The sequence below is a fragment of the Oryctolagus cuniculus genome, chromosome 17, assembly GCF_051225735.1.
Source record: "Oryctolagus cuniculus isolate XC-2025 breed Fujian yellow rabbit chromosome 17, ASM5122573v1, whole genome shotgun sequence".
Taxonomy (NCBI): Eukaryota; Metazoa; Chordata; class Mammalia; order Lagomorpha; family Leporidae; genus Oryctolagus; species Oryctolagus cuniculus.
In genome coordinates, this window is record NC_142883.1 from 35460900 (window position 1) to 35480319 (window position 19420).

At 37.3% G+C, this 19420-nt stretch overlaps 1 protein-coding gene across 2 annotated transcripts in view; it reads left to right on the forward strand.

Moving 5' to 3' along the window:
• MED13 (mediator complex subunit 13) overlaps nt 1-18774 on the forward strand; it is a 114967-nt gene extending 96193 nt beyond the window's left edge. Inside the window, exons 24-31 of one of the 2 annotated variants that reach the window (XR_011383550.2) lie at nt 332-474; nt 1490-1648; nt 1759-1944; nt 4423-4518; nt 4759-4907; nt 8147-8320; nt 13281-13381; nt 13673-18774. Coding sequence is in view for 1 of the 2 variants with exons in the window: in XM_051824707.3 (XP_051680667.2) it covers nt 332-474; nt 1490-1648; nt 1759-1944; nt 4759-4907; nt 8147-8320; nt 13281-13381; nt 13673-13805 (1045 nt within the window). In the remaining variant the exon portion in view is untranslated. The remainder of the gene's footprint in view (nt 1-331; nt 475-1489; nt 1649-1758; nt 1945-4422; nt 4519-4758; nt 4908-8146; nt 8321-13280; nt 13382-13672) is intronic. The other variant, XM_051824707.3, reaches the window with a different exon arrangement.
• The last annotated feature ends 646 nt before the right edge of the window (nt 18775-19420 follow it).

Consider the following 19420-nt stretch of genomic DNA (forward strand, 5'->3'; position numbering starts at 1 on the left):
ATTGTTTATGGCTGTTTTCATAATGCAGCAGCAGAGTTGAATTGTTATGACAGAATCTTATTAATGACCTGCAAAACTTTTAAGTATGGATATATTAGGACAGTACTGGTATAAAGTAGTGTTGTTGGTCACATGAGGTGGTTCATAGAAAAACTTTTTTTTATTTTAAGGTAAATAGAATTGTAATGTATATTAAAATTTTGCATTCCAAACCCAAGATTCTATGAATATTCTTACTTAGGACTTATAAAAATGTGAAGCATTAAAATTAAGGAACCAGTTTTTTACACATTTTAAAAATATTTGATTATTTCGGTATTCCATTCTGTAGGGCTCGTCGGAAAAAAGGTTCTGCTAGAAGGTTTGGTCTACAGAAACTTTGGGAATGGTGCTTAGGACTTGTACAAATGAGTTCATTACCATGGAGAGTTGTAATTGGTCGTCTAGGAAGGATTGGTCATGGAGAATTAAAAGGTAAATTTGTATATTTATTATGTAGTATATAAATGTCTGTTACGTTCATTCACACACATTGCTAGGTATGTGTGCTGAATAAAATGCAAAAGTTATCTGTAAAACTTTTTATTTTTGTAAAGAAATCGCAGGGGCTGACATTGTAACACAGCAGGTTAAGCCACTCCCTGTGACACAGGCATTCCACATTAGCAGGCATTCCATACCATCACAGGTTCAAGTTCCAGATGATCCACTTCCAATCCAGTTCCCTGGTAATGTGCCTGGGAAAGCAGTGGAAGATGTCTCAAGTGCCTGGGCCCCTGCACCCGTGTGGGAGACCCGAATCAGGCTTCCGGCTCCTGACTTTGGCCTGGCTGCATCTTGGCCATTGTGCCCAGTTAGAGAGTGAACCAACAGATGGATGATCTCAACCTCGATCTCGATCTCTCTGTCTCTCTTCCGTTTTGTCACTCTGTAATTTTGGCTTTCAAATAAATAATCTTTAAAAAAAAAAAAAAAAAACCACAGATGTGTGTATGTGATAAAAATGGCTATTGGGGGAGGTAAATGGTGTTGAATAGTATCAATAGTAAGATTTAGGGCTTGATGATTCCTGTTTGAAGAATATAACTGGGGCAGTCATTTGTTTGATGCATTTGTTAAATTGCTGCTTGGGATGTCCACATCCTGTGTTAGAGTTCTTGATTCGAGTCCTGCCTTCCTCACTTACCTAGCTTCCTACTAATTTGTACCCTGAAAAGTACTAGGTAAAGGCTCAAGTCCCTAGGTCTCTGCCACTTATATGGGAGACCAGGATTGAGTTTGGGGCTTATGTGGTCAACTTGGCCCAGTCCTTGGCTGTTGTGGACATTTGGTGAGTGAATTAGCAGATCAAAGATCTCTCTGTGGCTGTCTGTGTTTCATCCTTTCAGATAAAAAGAAAAAAAAAATTAACTTTTGTGTTTTAATTTTGGTTCCCTAGTGCTGTTCCTTTGAATCTTATTAATTTTAAAAAAATTGTTGATACCCACAGATTGGAGCTGTTTGCTGAGTCGTCGAAATTTGCAGTCTCTAAGTAAAAGGCTTAAAGACATGTGTAGAATGTGTGGTATATCTGCTGCAGACTCTCCCAGCATTCTCAGTGCTTGCTTGGTAGCAATGGAACCCCAAGGCTCTTTTGTTATTATGCCAGGTTAGCTATCTTTGGTTTATAGCAGATTTAATTATTCATGTACTTAAGAATTTAGATGTTACATAAAATATCATTCTTAAAAGAGAAAATGTCTTTCATTACTTTTTCAGATTCTGTGTCAACTGGTTCTGTGTTTGGAAGAAGCACCACTCTAAACATGCAGACATCTCAGTTAAATACCCCACAGGATACATCATGTACTCATATACTTGTGTTCCCTACTTCTGCTTCTGTGCAAGTAGCATCAGCTACCTATACCACTGAAAATTTGGATTTAGCTTTCAATCCCAACAATGGTAGGTGAATTGTGCCTGAAATATTTTTAAATATTAGCCATTTTGGTAGGCCAAATAATCGCCCCCAATACCTATCCATGATATATCCCTAAAACCTGAGAATGTTCAAAAAAGACAATGCAGATGTGATTAAGTATGAAATTAAGGGTCTTGAGATGGAGAGATTATCCTGGATTATTGAGGTGAATTCTATATGTAATAAACATGTGTCCTTTTGAGAGACAGGAGGAGGGATGTCTGACTATAAGCAAAAGAGGAGAAGGTCCTGTGATGGAATAAAGGGAAGGCAAGTCAGAGGGAGAAAGAAGATGCTATACACTGACTTTGAAGATTGAGGAAGAGACCAGGAACCAAGGAATAGAGTTTAGATCCTGGAAAAGACAAAGCAACAGATAATCCCCTAGAACCGCCAGAGGGAGCACATCTTGGAGACACGTTTGTTTTGCCTTGGTAATTAATAAGCATGATTTTAGCTTAGGGCGGAAGATTTTAGCCTTCTGGCCCCCAGAACTGTAAGAATACAAGTGTGTCTGGTTTCATGCCAGTAACTCTATGGTAATTTTTTAAAGCAGTAATAGGAAACTAATGTGACTGTTCTTTTTGCCTTATTGATATTAAAACTGATGATGTGAATTATCACATAAGTCTTATTTTAAAAGGCAGTAATTGACCATAAAACATTTATGCAGGTTTATGCTTATGTTTCTGATGTACCTGTATGTAAATGTAGCATTTTGTATCTCTTTATAATAAGTTGATTTGACAAAATATTTTATATAAGCTGCAAGAGTAAGGATGTAGGTTTTCTAGATGAGTTTACAGGTTGCATTTTACTAGAAAAGAAAATAAATGACATTCCATTGTACTCTAATCTACCTTAGAAAATTTTCACATTTTTTTAAAAGATTTATTTATTTATTTGAAAGGCAAAGTTACCAAGAGGCAGAGGCATAGAGAGAGAGGTCTTGCATCCACTGGTTCACTCCCCAGATGACCTCAATGGCTGGAGCTGTGCCGATCTGAAGCCAGGAGCCAGGAGCTTCTTCCAGGTCTCCCACGTGGGTGCAAAGGCCTAAGGACTTGGGCCATCCTCTACTGCTTTCCCAGGCCATAACAAGAGAGCTGGATCAGAAGTGGAGCAGCTGGGACTCCAACTGGCACCCAAATGGGATGCTGGCACTGGAGGCGGCAGCTTTACCCACTATGCCATAGCGCCAGCCCCATCACATCTTTTTTTTTTTTTTTTTTTTTTTTTTTTTTTTTTTTTTTTTTTTAAGAAAGATTTATTTATTTGTTTGAAGCAGAGTTACAGAGAGAAAGATAGAGAAACTCCATTCACTGGTCATTGAACAATTGGCCACAACAGCTAGACTTGGGCAAGGCTGAAACCAGGAGCCAGGAACTCCATTGTTCCATCGTTGTCTTCCACATTGGTAGTAGGACCCAAGTACTTGGGCTATCTTCTGCTACCTCCTGAGGCTCATTAGCAGGGAGTTGTATCGAAAGCCAAGCAGCCAGGACTTGAACTGGCACTCTGATATGGGAAGCTGGCATTCATTGCAAGCAACGTCTTAACCCACTATGCCCCAATCAATTGCAAAAATGTCACATCTTTAAAGACACAATTTTGAATGCTAATTATTATTCTTCTTTTACTTTCATTATATAATAATTTGAATATTTTACTCAGTAATAAATGGGGTATTAATTTTGAGTGATTCCTTTTTAAACACATTTTCACTTCCTACATACCATGTTTGTTTTGTATTACTTTCCCATTGCTTAAATTACTATTCACGGCTGGCGCCGCGGCTCACTTGGCTAATCCTTCACCTGTGGCACCGACACCCCGGGTTCTAGTCCCTGTTGGGGCGCTGGATTCTGTCCCGGTTGCTCCTCTTCCAATCCAGCTTTCTGCTATGGCCCAGGAAGGCAGTGGAGGATGGCCCAAGTGCTTGGGCCGTGCACCTGCATGGGAGATCAGGAGGAAGCACCTGGCTCCTGGCTTTGGATCAGTGCAGTGCACCAGCCTTGGTGGCCATTGGCGGGTGAACCAACAGAAGGCCGACCTTCCTCTCTGTCTCTCGTTCTCTCACTGTCTAACTCTGCCTGTCCAAAAAAAAAAAAAAAAAATTACTATTCATTAAATTGCTTAGCTCTCATTTACAAAGGGCTTCAAAGAATTCATGGAAAATCCACACTGTCTTTAAATTCCTGTCTTCCAGGAACTTTCTGAAACACTGCATATTATCTTACAGTTCTGGAGGTCAGGAGTCTAAAATCAATCCTGGTTGGCTAAAGTCATGGTGTTAACAGGGCTGATTCCTTCCAAAAAAAATCTGTTTTCTTGTCTTTACTAGCTTTTAGAGGCCACCTACATTCTTTGCATAAGGCTCCTTCCTCCATCTTGAATGTCAACAGTGTAGTGTCATCCTATCTCCTTCATTGACTCTAACCCTACTGCCTCCCTCTCATTAGGAGCCCTGTGATCACATTGGACACACCTGGGATAATCCAGAATATTCTCCCCATCTCAAGATCTTTAGCTTGATCACATCTACAAAGTCCTTTATGGTAACATTCATAGATTGCTGGGATTAGGATGTGGACATCTTTGTGGGGGGCCATTATTCAGCCTACCATGTGCTTGTGTATGTGTAGTTATTTATATGGCTCTTAGCACAATACTTTGCATATGGTGGATACTCAGTAAATACTAGTTAACCTATTCTGGTTAAAATTTATTCATTTAAATTGTTTTATGTAAATTACTATGGAGTATGGAAATTTGAATTTTTATTTTGTTCTGTGTAGATGGAGCAGATGCAATGGGTATCTTTGATTTGTTGGACACAGCAGATGATCTGGACCCTGATATCATTAATATCCTTCCTGCATCTCCAACTGGGTCTCCTGTGCATTCTCCAGGATCTCATTACCCCCATGGAGGTGATGCTGGCAAGGTAATCCTGTTAGAAAAGTTCAGTTTATCCAAATCTTGTTCCTTAATTTAGTAATGGATTAATATATGAAATAAAATGGATAGTAGCAAGAGGTGATATTATCTGTGAATTCATGCACTCAGCCTCATAGACATTAGTACTTTAATTGTACACTTAATAATTATTTATTTGAAAGGGAGAGACAAAAAAGAGGGAGATGGGGTAGGGCCAGATTTTTCATCTTCTGGTTTGCTCCTCAAATAACTGCCAGGGCTATACCAGGCCAATGCTAAGAGCCTAAACCTCCGTAGAGGTCTCCCTAGTGGGTAGTAGGGATTGAGGTATTTGAACCATCATCTGCTTTTTCCCAAGCACATTAGCAGAGAGCCAGGACTGGAATGGATTTGGGATGTAGGCATCCCAAGCAGTGGCCTGACTGGTTGTGCCATAACACCTGCCTTTGCATTGTACTTTTTTTTTTTTTTTTCTTAAGATTTATTTATTTATTTGCAAGTTAGAGTTAGAGAGAGGCAGAGATCTTCCATCTGGTGGTTCACTCCCCCAAATGGCTGCAATGGCTTGAGCTAGGCCAATCAGGACCCAGGAGCTTCATCCATATTTCCCACGCAGGTGCAGGGGCCTAAGGATTTGGGCCATCCTCCACTGCTTTCCCAGGCCATAGCGCAGATCTGGTTCATAAGTGGAGCAACCGGACTGAACTGGTGATTGTGTGGGATGCCTACACCATGTTGCTGGTCCCTGAATTGTACATTTTTAAGAACTCTGATGCTCTGCTGTCCCTGAATCCATATTTTCTAGACTACTTGGCATTACTTCTTTTGTGGTTTTTGTGCCGCTTCATCACAGGTTCTGCTTAGGTATATGATCACAATATCATTGAAAGTCAGCAAATGGCTGTGAGAGCTACCGTTCATATCAAGACTGTGAAAAGGAACATTATAAGAATGTCAATTTTTTTATAACAAATTAGATGTTAACCACCCCTCACCCTTGTTATTTTTAGCACTTAAGAAAGCAGGCTATCTTGTCCTTCTGTTTCAAGTCAAAACTAATTAGGCTACATTGAGTAACATTTATTTTAGTGAAATTATATATAGTTCTTTTTTGGTTATTTTACTATGTATATATTATGAATCTACATTTTTAAGTAGTGATTTTTGTCCAGTCTTACCATGTATCCCTTCCTCTTCTTTTAACTGCAAATGAGATTATTGTGAAAAAACACATCAAGTAAGGAACAACTACAAGAGTCCTACCACTGTAATGAAACTATTTTTAGTTTTAGCCATTATTCTTTCAACATATATTACAGCTGTCAATAAGTATAATCAGCTTTTTAGTACAGCATTGTTTCTATACTAATACTTGTTAAATTATTCCCCCTTTCTTTTTTTTTTAAAGATTGCTTTATTTGAAAAGCAGAGTGACAGAGAGTTATCTTCCATGTACTGGTTCACTCCCCAAATAGTGGCAACAGCCAGGGATGACCAGGCCAAAATCAGGTGGCTGGAACCCAAGCACTTGAGCCATCATCCAATGCTTCTTAGACACATTAGCGGGAGTTGGACCAGAGTTGAAGTAGCTGGGTCTGAAACCAGTGTCCTGATATGGATGCAGATATCCTAAGCTGTAGCTTAACCTGTTGTGCCACAACACCCACCCCTTCTAAAATGTTTGACATTAGGGTATTTTACTTTTTCCTTTCACAGATTTTTATGTAATTAACATTTCCATGCATATGTTTTCTTTTAAAGATTTATTTATTTATTTCAAAGGCAGAATTAGAGAGATCTTCCATCTGCTGGTTCATTGCCCAAATGACCAAAATGGCCAAGATTGGGCCATGCAGAAGCCAGGAACCTGGAACTCCATCTAGGTCTACCATGTGGATGGCAGAGGCCCAGGTGCTCAGCCCATCTTATACTACTTTCCCAGGCACATTAGCAGGAAGCTAGATTAGAAGTGGAGCATGTGGGAACCTGTGTCTATGTGAGATGAAGGTATTGCAAATTGTGGCTTAACCACAATGCTGGCTCCTTAGCTATTTTCTTTTTTTTTTAGATTTTTAATTTATTTATTTGACAAGTAAAATTACAGTAAGAGAGAGAGAGTGAAAAGTCTTCCTTCCGTTGGTTCACTCCCTAAATGGCCGCAACGGCTGGAGTTGCACCGATCTGAAGCCAGGAGCCAGGTGTTTCTTCCTGGTCTCCCATGCGGGTGCAGGGGCCCAAGCACCTGGGCCATCCTCCACTGCTTTCCCAGAGCACAGCAGAGAGCTGGACTGGAAGAGCAGCAACCGGGACTAGAACTGGCACCCATATGGGATGACGGCGCCTCAGGCGGAGGATTAGCCTAGTGAGCCAGCCTCTAGCTATTTTCTTACATACCAAGAAATACAATAACTCATCTAAAGGGTGTCAACATTATTTAATAGTTGTCCCTTCATATTGACCTGCTTTCCAAAAACACTACTAACTGATTTATAGGTAGTAGTAGATGAACAAAGCTAAATTGATGCTACATTTTGGAGGGGGTGTGTGGTTGTCAAGAATTAGTTGATTAAATAAGTTAGAAATGTCATTGAACATTTTGTATTTTTTACTTAGCTGCAAAAATTTACACAACATAGACTTGGCATAATAATAAAAAATTATTAAACATTTGGCAGGGGCCAGCATTGTGATGTAGTGGTTTAAAAGCTCTTCACCTATGATGCTGGCATTCCCATATCTAATTGCTGGTTCAAGTCCTGGCTGCTCTGCTTCTGTTGCAACTCCATGCTAATTCTCCTGGGAAGGCAGCAGCAGATGTATCAAGTGCTTGAGTCTCTGTCACCCACATGGGAGATTTGAATGGAGTTTCAAGCTCCTGACTTTGACCTAGCCCAGGGCTGACCATTCTGGCCATTTGGGGAGTGAACCAGTGGAGAGAAGATTTCCCTTCCTCTCTTGCTCTCTGGCACTCTGCCTTTCAAATAAACAAACAAACAAATAAATAAATCTTAAAAATAAAATTTTGGCCTATTCATTTCCTCTTGCAACTCTTAAGAACTCTTGTAATACTATTAATAATTATACTCTTCCTAAGTACACAGCTATTGATTTTTTCAATGTCCTTTCATGTTTTTTATATTGATATCATAAAGTATTAAGACTGATTGCCATAATCCATTCTTTTTTATCTATTTCTGGTGCATAGGTTTATTGAATGAACTAAAATTCTTTTAATTTCTTTTCAAGGGTCAGGGTACTGATCGGCTACTTTCAACAGAATCTCATGATGAAGTAACTAATATTCTTCAGCAACCATTGGCCCTTGGTTACTTTGTATCAACTGCCAAAGCGGGTCCATTACCTGACTGGTTCTGGTCAGCATGTCCTCAAGCACAATACCAGTGTCCCCTTTTTCTTAAGGTATTGCCATTTCTATGCCAATTCCTAAATAATCCTAATCGACAGTGTAATTACTAGGAAATATGGAAGTGTATTTTTGAAGTCTTGTAGCTCATCTAACTTCTAAGTTCTTACATACATTGCCACATGTAGTTCCCTTGGCAGGATCACAAAATTACACAATTATGAAACAATTCTAAATTTCAAACTTCTGATTGAACTTTATTCTAAAGTGAAATTGCCAAGATCTTTGTCCTTTTTTAAAAAAATATTGATTTATTTATTTGAAAGGCAGAGTTACAGAGAGAGAAGTCTTCCATCCACTGGTTCACTCCCCAGATGGCTGCAACGGCCAGAGCTGCGCTGATCCAAAGCCAGGAGTCAGGAGTTTCTTCTGGGTCTCTCACATGGTTGCAGGGGCCCAAAGACTTGGGCCATCTTCTACTGCTTTTCCAGGCCATAGGAGAGCTGGATTGGAAGTGGAGCAGCTGGGACTCAAGCCAGCATCCCTATGGGATGCCAGCACTGCAGGCAGCAGTTTTACCCACTATTGCCACTGTACCAGTGCCGAGAGCTTTGCTTTTACTTTTTTTTTTTTTTTTTTTTTTTTTTTTTTTTAACTATCCATGTGGAAGTAAAGTTTAGTTGAGGGAAACTTTATGTCTTTTTTTTTTTTTAATTAATTTATTTATTTTGAAAGGCAGAGTTACAGAGAGGCAGAGAAAGAAAGAGGTCTTCCATCTGCTGGTTCCTTCCCTAAATGACTGGTAGGAGCTGGGCCAATCCAAAGTCAGGAGCCAGGAGCTTCTTCAGCTCTCCCATGGAGGTTCAGGGACCTAAGAACTTGAGCCATCTTTTACTGCTTTCCCAGGCCAAAGCAGAGAGCTGCATTGGAAGTGGAGAAGCTGAGACTTCAACCGGTGCCCATATGAGATACTGATGCCCATACAGGGTGCCGGCACTGCAGGCGGCAGTTTTACCTGCTAAGCCACAGCGCCAGCCCCACCTTAGGTCTTTCTAACCTGGTCGTTTTCTATCTTCTCTTTTCCTTTTTTTTTTTTTTTTTTTTTTTAAGATCTTTTCTTTTTTTTCTTTTCTTTCAAAGGTCAGAGTTACACAGAGAGAGGAGAGGTAGAGAGAGAGAGAGGTTTTCCATCCAATGGTTCACTTCCCAGTTGGCTGTAATGGCCGGAGCTACGCCAATCTGCAGGAACCCAAGGACTTGGGCCATCCTCTACTGCTTTCCCAGGCCATTGCAGAGAGACGGATCGGAAGTGGAGCAGCTGGGTCTTGAACCGGCACCCATATGGGATGCCGGTGTTTCAGGCCAGGGCATTAATCCACTGTGCCACAGCGCTGGCCCCCCTTTTTTTTTTTGAGAGAGTTAGAGAGGGAAAGACAGGGAGAAAGGTCTTTGATCTGCTGGTTCATTGCCTAAATGGCCACAGGCTGGAACTGGGCTGATCTGAAGCCAGGAACCAGAAGCTTTTTTTGAATCTCCCACGTGGGTGCAGGGGTCCAACCACTTGGGCCATCTTCTGCTTTCCTAGGCCATAGCAGAGAGTTGGCTTGAAAGAGGATCAGCCAGTACCTGAACCGGTACCCATGTGAAATGCTGGTGCCACAGGCAAAGGTTTAGTTTGCTAATCCACTGAGCCGGCCCCTTAACCTCATTTTCTAAATGAGCATATTTAAGGTCAGAAAACCTCACCTATCCAAACTCATAAATTTGCAGTAGATGTCAGACTGAAATTGGATCTGTTTTTTTCCACCATAATATTTATTCATGTATTTGAAAGAGTTGAAGAAGGAGAGGAAGAGAGATCTTTCATCTGCTGGTTCACTCCCCAAAATAGCTACAACAGCCAGGGCTGGGCCACGCTGAAACCAGGAACCAGGAGCTGCTTCTGTGTCTCATATGATTGGCAGGGGCCCAGGCAAATGGGCCGTTCTCTTCTGCTTTCCTGGGTGCATTAGTAGGGAGATAGATTGGAAGTGGACAGCTGACACTTGAACTGGTGCTCATATGGGAGCATTCCAGCATGTCAGGCAGTGGCTTAACCTGCTATACCACAATGCTGCACCCCTAAAATTTGGATCTGTTAATAGCTATTATATATTTTTAATTATATAGTACTGTATTTATGTTGCATTATTTTGATGATCTAAAGTTTTTTAATCTTTATAATAATTCCTGAGTTTTAGTTTCATTTACTCTCTCCTTATAAAAGCTTTCTAACTCTGTGTAAATTCCTGTGTTGAATCTATTGTGTTTTCTTTAAGTAATGAGATTTTCAGTGATGATATAGCTATAGTTGAGGTAGATCATAAACTGTTAAAATAAAGTGAGAGGTTAAAGACCTACATAGAATTTATTGTTGCAACTGCTGCTGCTGTTCCATAATAACAAATTCAGATCTAACTCACTTATTACGTTAGCCTACCAGAAGTTGACTATTTTTAATCCCATAAATCATGCTAATTTAAATACATGCAAACTGAATTTTGATTATAGGGTCAAAGTTGGATAGTATGCTCTAGTTTCTTGGAGTTAGGTTTTAGTGGGCAGTAGTTTTCTTACTATCCTTTAATCTTATTGCTATTAAATGTGGGTACTTTGGACTGTATCCCATTCAGTCAGTGACATTTGAGATTAAACAATGGACATCTATGGCCCATTCATAAAGAATGCAGTAGTTTGAGATCTGAATTGTTAATGAAATAATTTGTTTAAAGAACATCAGCCAGGGTAACAATTAGTTTTTTTAAAGTTTTTTAATTTTTATTGTTATTTATTTTTGTTAAAGATTTATTTATTTATTTAAAAGTCAGAGTTACACAGAGGAGAGGCAGAGAGAGAGAGAGGTCTTCTCTCTGCTGGTTCACTCCCCAGATGGCCGCAACGGCCGGAGCTGCACTGATCCAAAGCCAGGACATGGGAGCTTCCTCTGGGTTTCCCTTGCCAGGGCCGGGGCCTAAGCACTTGGGTCTTCTTCCACTGCTTTTCCAGGCCATAGCAAAGAGCTGGATTGGAAAAGGAACCGCAGGGACTAGAACCAACACCCTTGTGTGATGTCAGCACTGCAGGTTGCTGCTTTACCTGCTGTGCCATGGATCCGGCCCCTTTTTAAAAGATTCATTTATTTGAAACGTGGAATTGTAAAGGCAGAGGCAGAGAGGGAGGGAGAAAGGTCTTCCATCAATTCCTCAGATAGCTGCAGTAGCTGGAACTGGGCCAATTGAAGCCAGGAGCCTGGAGCTTCTTCCGGGCCTCCCATGCGGGTATGGAGGCCCAAGGACTTGAGCCATCTTCTGCTTTCCCAGGCCATAGCAGAGAGCTGGATCAGAAGAGGAGCAGCTGGGACTTGAACCAGTTCCCATATGGGATGCCAGCACTGCAGGTGGCAACTTTAACTTTTTTATGCCACAGTGCCGGCCCCATAATTAATTTTATCATATGATTTTTTTTCCTCTTCCAGTATATGTGCACTTGTCTATGCAGATTTCATTTTGAGGACATATTCCCAAGGAGTTTTCTGTAGAATAGTAGTCCTTGGAGTCTCCACTGAACAAAGAGTTCTTTTGTCCTTTAGGAAGTTTCATACATGCTGTCAGCCCTCTTGTAATCACAATCATGTGTGTGCACTAAAAGCTCTATATAAAATATCAGTAAATAACTTCACTTATAATTTCCCAAACTTATTTTAATACAAAAGAAAAGGATTGTATAACACCTATTAATAGCTCATGACCTTAGTGTTTCATTACACATTTTTAAGGAAACCTACTTTACAAAAAGCTCAAGGGACTATCCAGATTTTTTTCTACTCAATATTTATTTGCAGAAAGGATAGTGTAAAGTGGGCATTCACCTCTCAGATACAGTGTAACAAGATTAGGACATCTGGTTCAGAATCATCAGGTAAGGCATAAATAACCATGCTTTTTGTTCATCTTTTTTTCCATGCATCCCATTTTAGTTTTATACTGTAGGCAATAAAGCCACTTGGTATGTTTCTTTTTGCTTGGAAAAATACTGTATTCTTACCCAGAAAATTAATCTTTCTTATAGAAATTAAAGGTTTGATTCTAATTATATTCATTTACTTTATAGTGATCTCCCATGTGAGACTTTTGTTATAACTCATAAATCAAGAATTTACAGACATTTGACACATAAATTTCTCTGGTTATATTCCTGAATATACTACACAATAATTTATATATATATATGTATAAATAAATATACATTAAGTTGCATATTGACAGTAGCTAAATGTAAAATAGTGTTTCTTGCAGTACAGAATGAGATCTAACAAGAGTTTCTGCAGTGAACACCACCATTTTGTCTTTTTAACACTTTGATACATTGACTTATTAACTAAATGTTTTACCTTATTTAGGTGAAATGCAAATAATAATAGCACATTCCTTCCTCTCACTCTTCATTGCCATATCTAAATGGGTGCATTAGGCATTACTAAGCCTCTGTTACAAAGCTGGGCAAAGGATTCGGTGCACTATATTACTTACGAGTGCTCACAGTTCAGCCACTGCTGTGTCGAAGGTTTAAAGTTGTAAAAGTACAGCAGTATTCCTGCTACCATTTTAGTGCTGGAGTCTGCATTGTCTATGTTCTGAGACCGTATTCCAGATTATCACTTTATTGCATCCTTAAACATTCACTTCGTATATCTAGACAAATTAAACTTTGAAAATAATGGGAAATGTTTTCAGGCAGTTATTATGTGATCTCAGAAACAGTTAAGCTAAAGAAAATGTACAATGATTCGATGTAAGTTTGCTACTTAAAAATTTCTTCTGTAATGAATTAGTTATTTGTATAGTATTTGTATGATATAGTGTATCATTCATAACATAGGACTGAAGTGTATTTAATTAAAGAAGACACATTGGAAAAATAAGGTGAAACTAGATTTTTTTGTTCCTATGGTCAACCGATTATCTGTTAACTTTTTAGGCCTCTTTGCACCTCCACGTGCCTTCAGTGCAATCTGACGAGCTGCTTCACAGTAAACACTCCCACCCACTTGACTCAAATCAGACTTCAGATGTCCTCAGGTACAGCACTTTTATCATTAAGGGTTCTTGGTTGCAACTGTAAAAAGAACACAATGTCGATCCTTATGTTTTTCTCAGTTTTGAGAAGAATTTACAGTTTTCAGTTGTGTCATTCAGAATCGTTGTTTTTCTAACATGAGTAATTTACTTTTCAGAATAAATTTTATGAAAATTATCTTTTCCCTCAAGGACTCTTTCATACCTTTACCGCTTTTTTTAAGGTGACTTTGAGTCTTGGATACCATAATTGAAAACTGCTTCCAAAATTTATATCATTTATTTGCTTTTCAGGTTTGTTTTGGAACAGTACAATGCACTCTCCTGGCTAACCTGTGACCCTGCAATCCAGGACAGACGCTCATGTCTCCCAATTCATTTTGTGGTGCTGAATCAGTTATATAACTTTATCATGAATATGCTGTGATCTTCATTTGACAGAACTGTGCAAGAGAAGAACAAGGAAAAAGGATATTTCGCTGCAGGATTAAGTTAAAATTATCTTCTCAGTGAAAGTCATTTGTGATGGGGTCTAATTCTTATTACTTCAACAAATATTGTTTTGACTTGGGGAGGGGGGGCGGCTATAACCCTGCTGTTTTTCATCGACTATACTGAACTCTTTAGGATGATGACTGATCATACAATACGTATTATAACATTTTGTAGCAAAAATTAACCTTTTTTTTCCAGTCACAGTATTTGTGAAGAGTAATGAGCCATAGTACCCAGTCATGTAAAATGAATATTAAAAGCATGGAGAGGAAACATGAGGAACAATGAATTTCAACATATGGCTTTAGAACATCAAGATGTTCTTGTATTGGATTATAGTATCTAGTATTCAAAAATGCCTGCATCTCTTATTTATTGTAAGTTTTTAAATGTATAAATTGTCTTATATTTCTTAACCTCTTTTATAAAAATTTTCCTAGAAGGTTTATACTGCCTTCTTGCTTTAAAGCAATTGGTCTAAAATATATGTAATCGTCTTAATTAAAAAGTTGCAGTAGGGTTGCTTTTAGAGTATTATTTTTTTGTAAGGGGGGGTGGGACAGTAAATTTGTATTGTCTCAATGTACAGTTTAATGGGGATAGAGGGAGAATAATGTCCATACCATTGTGTGTGGCGGATTTACAGCTAAGCTGTAGTTGCAGAGTACATGTACAGTAATGAAGTTCACTGTGTTTATAAATTGAAAAGGTACCGGGTCTTACAGCATTTTATATATCACACCTTTACAGAGTAACATGATGGCAATATACAAGTGATATTGTTAGGTGGTTTAACTTAGAATAAAATGAAAATTCTTCAGTTATATTTTGTACTATGGTTTAGGGCTATGACTAATATTTCAGGCCATTTCCAGTGAAAGAAACTTAGTTTTACAAGAAAAACATTTGCTACTGAATGCTTAAACTAATTTTGGTGTTTAATGTTAAATGCTTAAAGTTTTTTCAGTTTTAACAGTGGCACATTTAGGCATGGGGATATTATTAATTGTATGAAATTTATCTTCAGGATCTGCTACAAGGTTGAAATTTAGCCCAGCTCTAGGCATTTTACAAATTATTTTAAGAGCAGTCACTCTTGATCGTTTGACTTTTTTTTTTTAAATTAAATTAAAGATTGGGAATGTGTGTGAGAGTATGCATATGTATGGGTGTGTGTGTGCAATCAAACTGTGGTGTAAATAGATTCTCAGTGAATTCTGGTATTCAGACTCTATTCCACTAGTGAAAGAACCATTTTCTAAACTTAATCTGTTTCCCTTTGCTTTTTTTATTTATTTAATTTTCTTGGTTTGGAGATGGCAGTCCCAAACACCAGAGTCTGTACTATCCTTTAACACAGCTCAGATTAAGATAGGGCAGATGCCAAGGAGGTTCTCACCTCCCTAAAGAAGGGACTTGAATTTTAGGGACTTTAATTCTCCCCTTCCTTCAATACAACTTTACCCCCTTTCTTGTTTGCACATGCCAAGGTAACTGCTTTTACACAGGCTTTCCCCCCTTGAAGAATCCTTTCTACAGTGCTGCTCACCAGAGAGCCCAAGTTAGCCTCCTACTTGCATTGCTGACTTGAATTCACAGTCGCCAAGTCTACCTGTCTTTTCTGGAAGCAGTCTAGCAAAATTCCTATTTGTATGTTCATTAATTATCTACAAAGACAAGATCGATTGTATTTACAAAACTCTTAGTTTTTTGTTTTTTGTTTTTTTTTTTTTTACTGGAACTTGTTTTGTAAATACTCTGTGCTTAGCGTCAAGATCACTTTCTTATGAACAATATGACTTCTTTAAATTGTGTATATAAAAACATTAGCAAATGTCTTTTCTATAAAGAAAACACAATTGACGACAAAGATTTTCAATCATTTCTTCAAAATTATAATCCCTACGGTCAGTGTATTTTGATATTATATCTAAAGGTCACATCTCTTCATTTATTTTGAAATTATGCTAACACACCACAGGTTATGTTGGCATGTTTGGTTATGTACTTTTTAAAAAAAAAAAAAAAAGCTTGTCTGATTTTTGAGGGAATAAAATGCTTATTTGGAATTTCTATAAAAGAATATTCTTTTTTATATATGTAGCTCACTCTTGACCATAAAAAATAAAAACTATATTCTCAGTTGCTTAAAATCACTAACTATGGTAACCACACCTCAGTCTGAAATTAGATTGTTAAAAATCACTCCCTGACAGTTTCTTTTATATAGAGCCATAAGGAGGGAACCCAGTCTACAACTACTTTTTATCTGAGAATCAGGGAATAGTTCCCAAATATACAGGATTTGGTGAAAAGATTTTTTTTCCTTCCCTTCATATATCTGTTCACACTCAAATGGAAAGTTATTAAGTAGCCATGAGAAAAGGTCAGTTGACTTAGGGGGAAAAAAGGAAATTAAGCCTTTTGTGCAGGATGATGGTTCTGACTTCCTAATGCATTGTCACAGACAAGTGTGGGTAGTTCTGTTTTATTTACATAGGTAGGCAAAATACTATTACTTTATACCAGTGCATTACCAACACCTTGACTTCTTCCTTACAGTGCTAATGTCTGTTTTTGTGCAGTTACCCATTACAAAGCAGGGTGGAAGTTCAGTATTTTGGCATTTAAAACAGATTAGTTATATAATGTCTGCTTCCAGCCAGTGAGAAACATCTAGCCATACCTTTCTTATGCAAGCCATTCAGTTATCAGGACTGTGAATTAACACTGTATGAATAAATTTCTGTACACCTTATTGTTTGGCCAGAAGGCCACCAAGTGTACTTATATGTAATCCTTAAATTTTAAAGTAGGCGTAATTTTTAAATATTTCTAAACTTTTCTTAAACCACTAAAATTAAGCTCTTACTACTTAGTCAACTATCCTCAGCTGTATTCGTACTCAATTGTCAGTATGGCACAGATTACTGTATTAAAATAATCTCCTTTCGTCTTCATATTTACCTTCTGAGGTAATTTTTTAACTTAATGTGTTACTACACAGATTTGCAGATCTTTAATCAAGCACTATGTTAATACTGTAATATCAAAATACTATGTCGCATTATTTAAAATGTTCCAATTGAATAGATTAAAAGGAAGTTTTTAAATGCTATTGCATCATATAATTTGCTATTTCTCCACTATGACATTGCATATCAGTCTATTAATATATTTAATGTTGCATGAGTGATATTTTGGTCTGGGTTTCCTCTTAAGATTTTAGTTTGTCTAAATTAAGGAAAAACTTTTTTAACATTTTTATCCCTCTTCCCCTCCCCCCAAATCAGCTGGTAATCATAATCTTTTGTTTTTTTTTAGTGTTTTAATGGGCCCAGAACTGTGGTTTAAATTTTTATATGTGTATTTTTTTCTTTTTTGTGGAGTATAAATTTGAAAACTGGATTTGGGACCTAAAATACTCCTCAGGTTGATGTATTCATGGAGTTTTAAAATAGTTTTAGTTTTCAACGTAAACTGGATTTGTGGACCTTAAAGTTACTGAATTTAAACTAAAAATTGTAACATCATTACTGGACATGTCAGCATCAACCCTCTCAAAACAGCTTGGTCACTTTATGAAGGGGTGTTTTAAAGTTGTTGTTTAGCAGTGACATTACTATGGTCCAATTGCTTTTCTTTTTAACGTGACAAAGAATAAGGAACAAACACTATTGCTGCCGAATGCCATAACACTGAGTTGTACAAATTGTGATTGAGGAAAATGAAAAGGTTTATACTTTTTAAAAAAAAAACAAAAAACAAAAAACAAAACTTCAAATGGAATAAATTATTCATGAAGCCTTCATTGTGGTGTCTCATTCTGTTGAAAACACTTCCATCTTAAATTTGCAAAAACTTGTAGCAGTATTATTGTGCCAAAGGCAACCTAGAAACTAATCAGTGGACTTTTAATTTCTCTGAGCATTTTATTTTTTAAAAATTTTAACTGTCAATGTACAATATGTAGGATGATTGCACATATGTATGCACATACCAATTTCTCTTAGGCTGATCTATTTAGTAATAATTTTCTAGTCCAAACAAGCTGCCTTCAAATAAAGCTTAGCTCTACCCTATTTTTATTTTTATTTGATTGCATAAATGTGTTTGAAGCCCAAAAATTTTTTTTTAAATATGATTAATCATTAAAAATAGCTCTATCCATGTTCTGGAAATAGCCACCTAAAATATTTTTGTTCATACTTAGGCTGAGGAAAGACATACTCTAAAATTATTGTGGTTATTTTGAAATAGATTCTGCCAGCAAGCTATGTTTGAAGTGAACCATTGAAGGGAGGTGTATGTTGTTGAACTGCCTATCTTAAACTATGTTCTGTCTCATGGTTCATATTACCTCTGATTTGTTTCCACCTTTTTTGCTGTAGTCTGTGTATGACTAAAAATAACTATGCAAATGAAACTTTTTATAAAAGGAGTTAATCACTTTTTGCACAACTGCACACATGCTTTCTTTTCTATTTGTAGTTTTCAATATTGAAAACTATTATCTGAAAATTCTTTTGAGTCATTTACTGAAGGAAATGAAGATTTTTTCTTTCATAGTTTAAGTCACATGCTTGTTTGTACTGTGTATAAAGTATTTATACTTGTTAAGAATTCAAGCTGCTTAGTTAGAATAGACGTGTTCCCTACTTTAAGCAAATAGTTTTTACATTGTGACCCATGTGCTCTACCTTGGCAAAATTTAAGACTTTGAAAGCCTGCAATGTTAGTCGGTCCCTTCCATAAGAATGTTCTGCAAATTACCTGCCAGAGTTCTCCATGTGAATTTTTTTTAAAGCAAAGAACTATACACTTAAAGGCAAAAGTATATGAAATTTGGTGAGCACTTTGAAATGTTCTAAAAGTAAATAATAAATTACTTATTGAAATAATCTTGGCCTCTTGATATCAATATATTATTTATGTGCATAAATGTATGTATTTGTTAATTAAATACTACTAGTTTATTCTAGGTATAAATGTTTACTGCATTTCTAGAATCCAAAATGCAACATATTTTAATAGTTTGTTTTCTGTTATCAAAATATTCCTGAGACAGAATCGTTAAAATAAGAATTACTAAAAAGTACTTGGGGCATAAATTGGCCAATGTAGATATTTGGGAGATGCAGAGGCAGAGAATTCATTCAGGATAATGTTAGAATTAACATTTTGAGCCCTATCCAAACCATTTGAAGAAAGTTAACTTTTAAATACTAGTTTCCAGGGGAGACTGGACACTTAGTGACAACTATAATTGCTTAAGTATGTTAAATGAAAATATCCAAGCTTTGCCTAACAGGGTATTAAGGGAGTTTTGCTGTTAACAACTAATTCAGGTAAGTCAGGTTTCTTCCAGATGTTCCCTCACCCACCAAGAACTCAAAAATGGAGGAATATATTTGACTAGTACACAGAAACAAAAACAAAAGAAAAAAGGAAGATAATTATGGTTTTGGGTTATGGTGAAAGATAAATTTAACCATCTTGAATGTATGCCTGAGCCATGTATTACTCTTCCATTATCTAGTTTTTTGA